The sequence below is a fragment of the Meleagris gallopavo genome, unplaced genomic scaffold, assembly GCF_000146605.3.
Source record: "Meleagris gallopavo isolate NT-WF06-2002-E0010 breed Aviagen turkey brand Nicholas breeding stock unplaced genomic scaffold, Turkey_5.1 ChrUn_random_7180001873875, whole genome shotgun sequence".
Taxonomy (NCBI): Eukaryota; Metazoa; Chordata; class Aves; order Galliformes; family Phasianidae; genus Meleagris; species Meleagris gallopavo.
Window position 1 is genome coordinate 1 of NW_011138545.1, and position 1,287 is coordinate 1,287.

Here is a 1,287-nt window from a genome sequence, read left to right on the forward strand (position 1 = left end):
GCCGATCCCAAAAAGCAGGAAGAGAGCATCCGAGGAGCAGCCGCCGCCCGCGGGAGCCGCGCGTTCCACTCCGGAGGCGGCAGCCCGATTCTCCCCGAAGTTGGCTCCCGCCTTAGCAGCCGCATTGGATCCCACAGCCTACTGCGAGACTCCGGTGTACAATCCGGATCTCTGCCCCAACATGATCGCGGCCCAGGCCAAGCTGGTGTACCATCTGAACAAGTACTACAACGAGAAGTGCCAAGCCAGGAAAGCCGCCATCGCCAAGACGATCCGCGAGGTGTGCAAGGTGGTGTCGGACGTGCTGAAGGAGGTGGAGGTGCAGGAGCCGCGCTTCATCAGCTCCCTCAACGAGATGGACAACCGCTACGAGGGCCTGGAAGTCATCTCCCCCACCGAGTTCGAGGTGGTGCTCTACCTCAACCAGATGGGGGTCTTCAACTTCGTGGACGACGGCTCCCTGCCGGGCTGCGCCGTGCTGAAGCTGAGCGACGGCCGCAAGCGGAGCATGTCGCTCTGGGTGGAATTCATCACGGCCTCGGGCTACCTCTCGGCCCGCAAGATCCGCTCCCGCTTCCAGACGCTGGTGGCCCAAGCCGTGGATAAGTGCAGTTACAGGGACGTGGTAAAGATGGTGGCGGACACCAGCGAGGTGAAGCTGAGGATCAGGGACAGGTACGTGGTGCAGATCACGCCCGCCTTCAAGTGCACGGGGATCTGGCCGCGGAGCGCTGCCCACTGGCCGCTGCCCCACATCCCCTGGCCCGGCCCCAACCGCGTGGCCGAGGTGAAGGCGGAGGGCTTTAACCTGCTCTCCAAGGAGTGCCACTCGCTGGCGGGCAAGCAGAGCTCGGCCGAGAGCGACGCCTGGGTGCTGCAGTTCGCCGAAGCCGAGAACAGACTGCAGATGGGCGGCTGCAGGAAGAAATGCCTCTCCATCCTCAAAACGCTGCGGGACCGGCACCTGGAGCTGCCGGGCCAGCCGCTCAACAACTACCACATGAAGACTCTCGTTTCGTACGAATGCGAAAAGCACCCGCGGGAGTCGGACTGGGACGAGTCGTGCTTGGGCGATCGGCTCAACGGGATTTTGCTGCAGCTCATCTCCTGCCTGCAGTGCAGGAGGTGCCCGCACTACTTCTTGCCCAACTTAGACCTCTTTCAGGGCAAACCTCACTCGGCCCTGGAAAACGCGGCCAAACAGACGTGGCGGCTGGCCAGGGAGATACTGACCAACCCGAAAAGTTTGGAGAAACTTTAGAGGGGAGCCCTAAAAGGGCCCGAACC

General features: G+C 62.8%; 1 protein-coding gene across 1 annotated transcript; it reads left to right on the forward strand.

Moving 5' to 3' along the window:
- Positions 1-6: 6 nt before the first annotated feature.
- LOC104916145 (putative nucleotidyltransferase MAB21L1) lies at positions 7-1,281 on the forward strand. Its single transcript, XM_010727127.2, has one exon. The coding sequence runs from the start codon at positions 182-184 to the stop codon at positions 1,259-1,261; it is 1,080 nt and encodes a 359-aa protein (XP_010725429.1). The 5' UTR covers positions 7-181; the 3' UTR covers positions 1,262-1,281.
- The last annotated feature ends 6 nt before the right edge of the window (positions 1,282-1,287 follow it).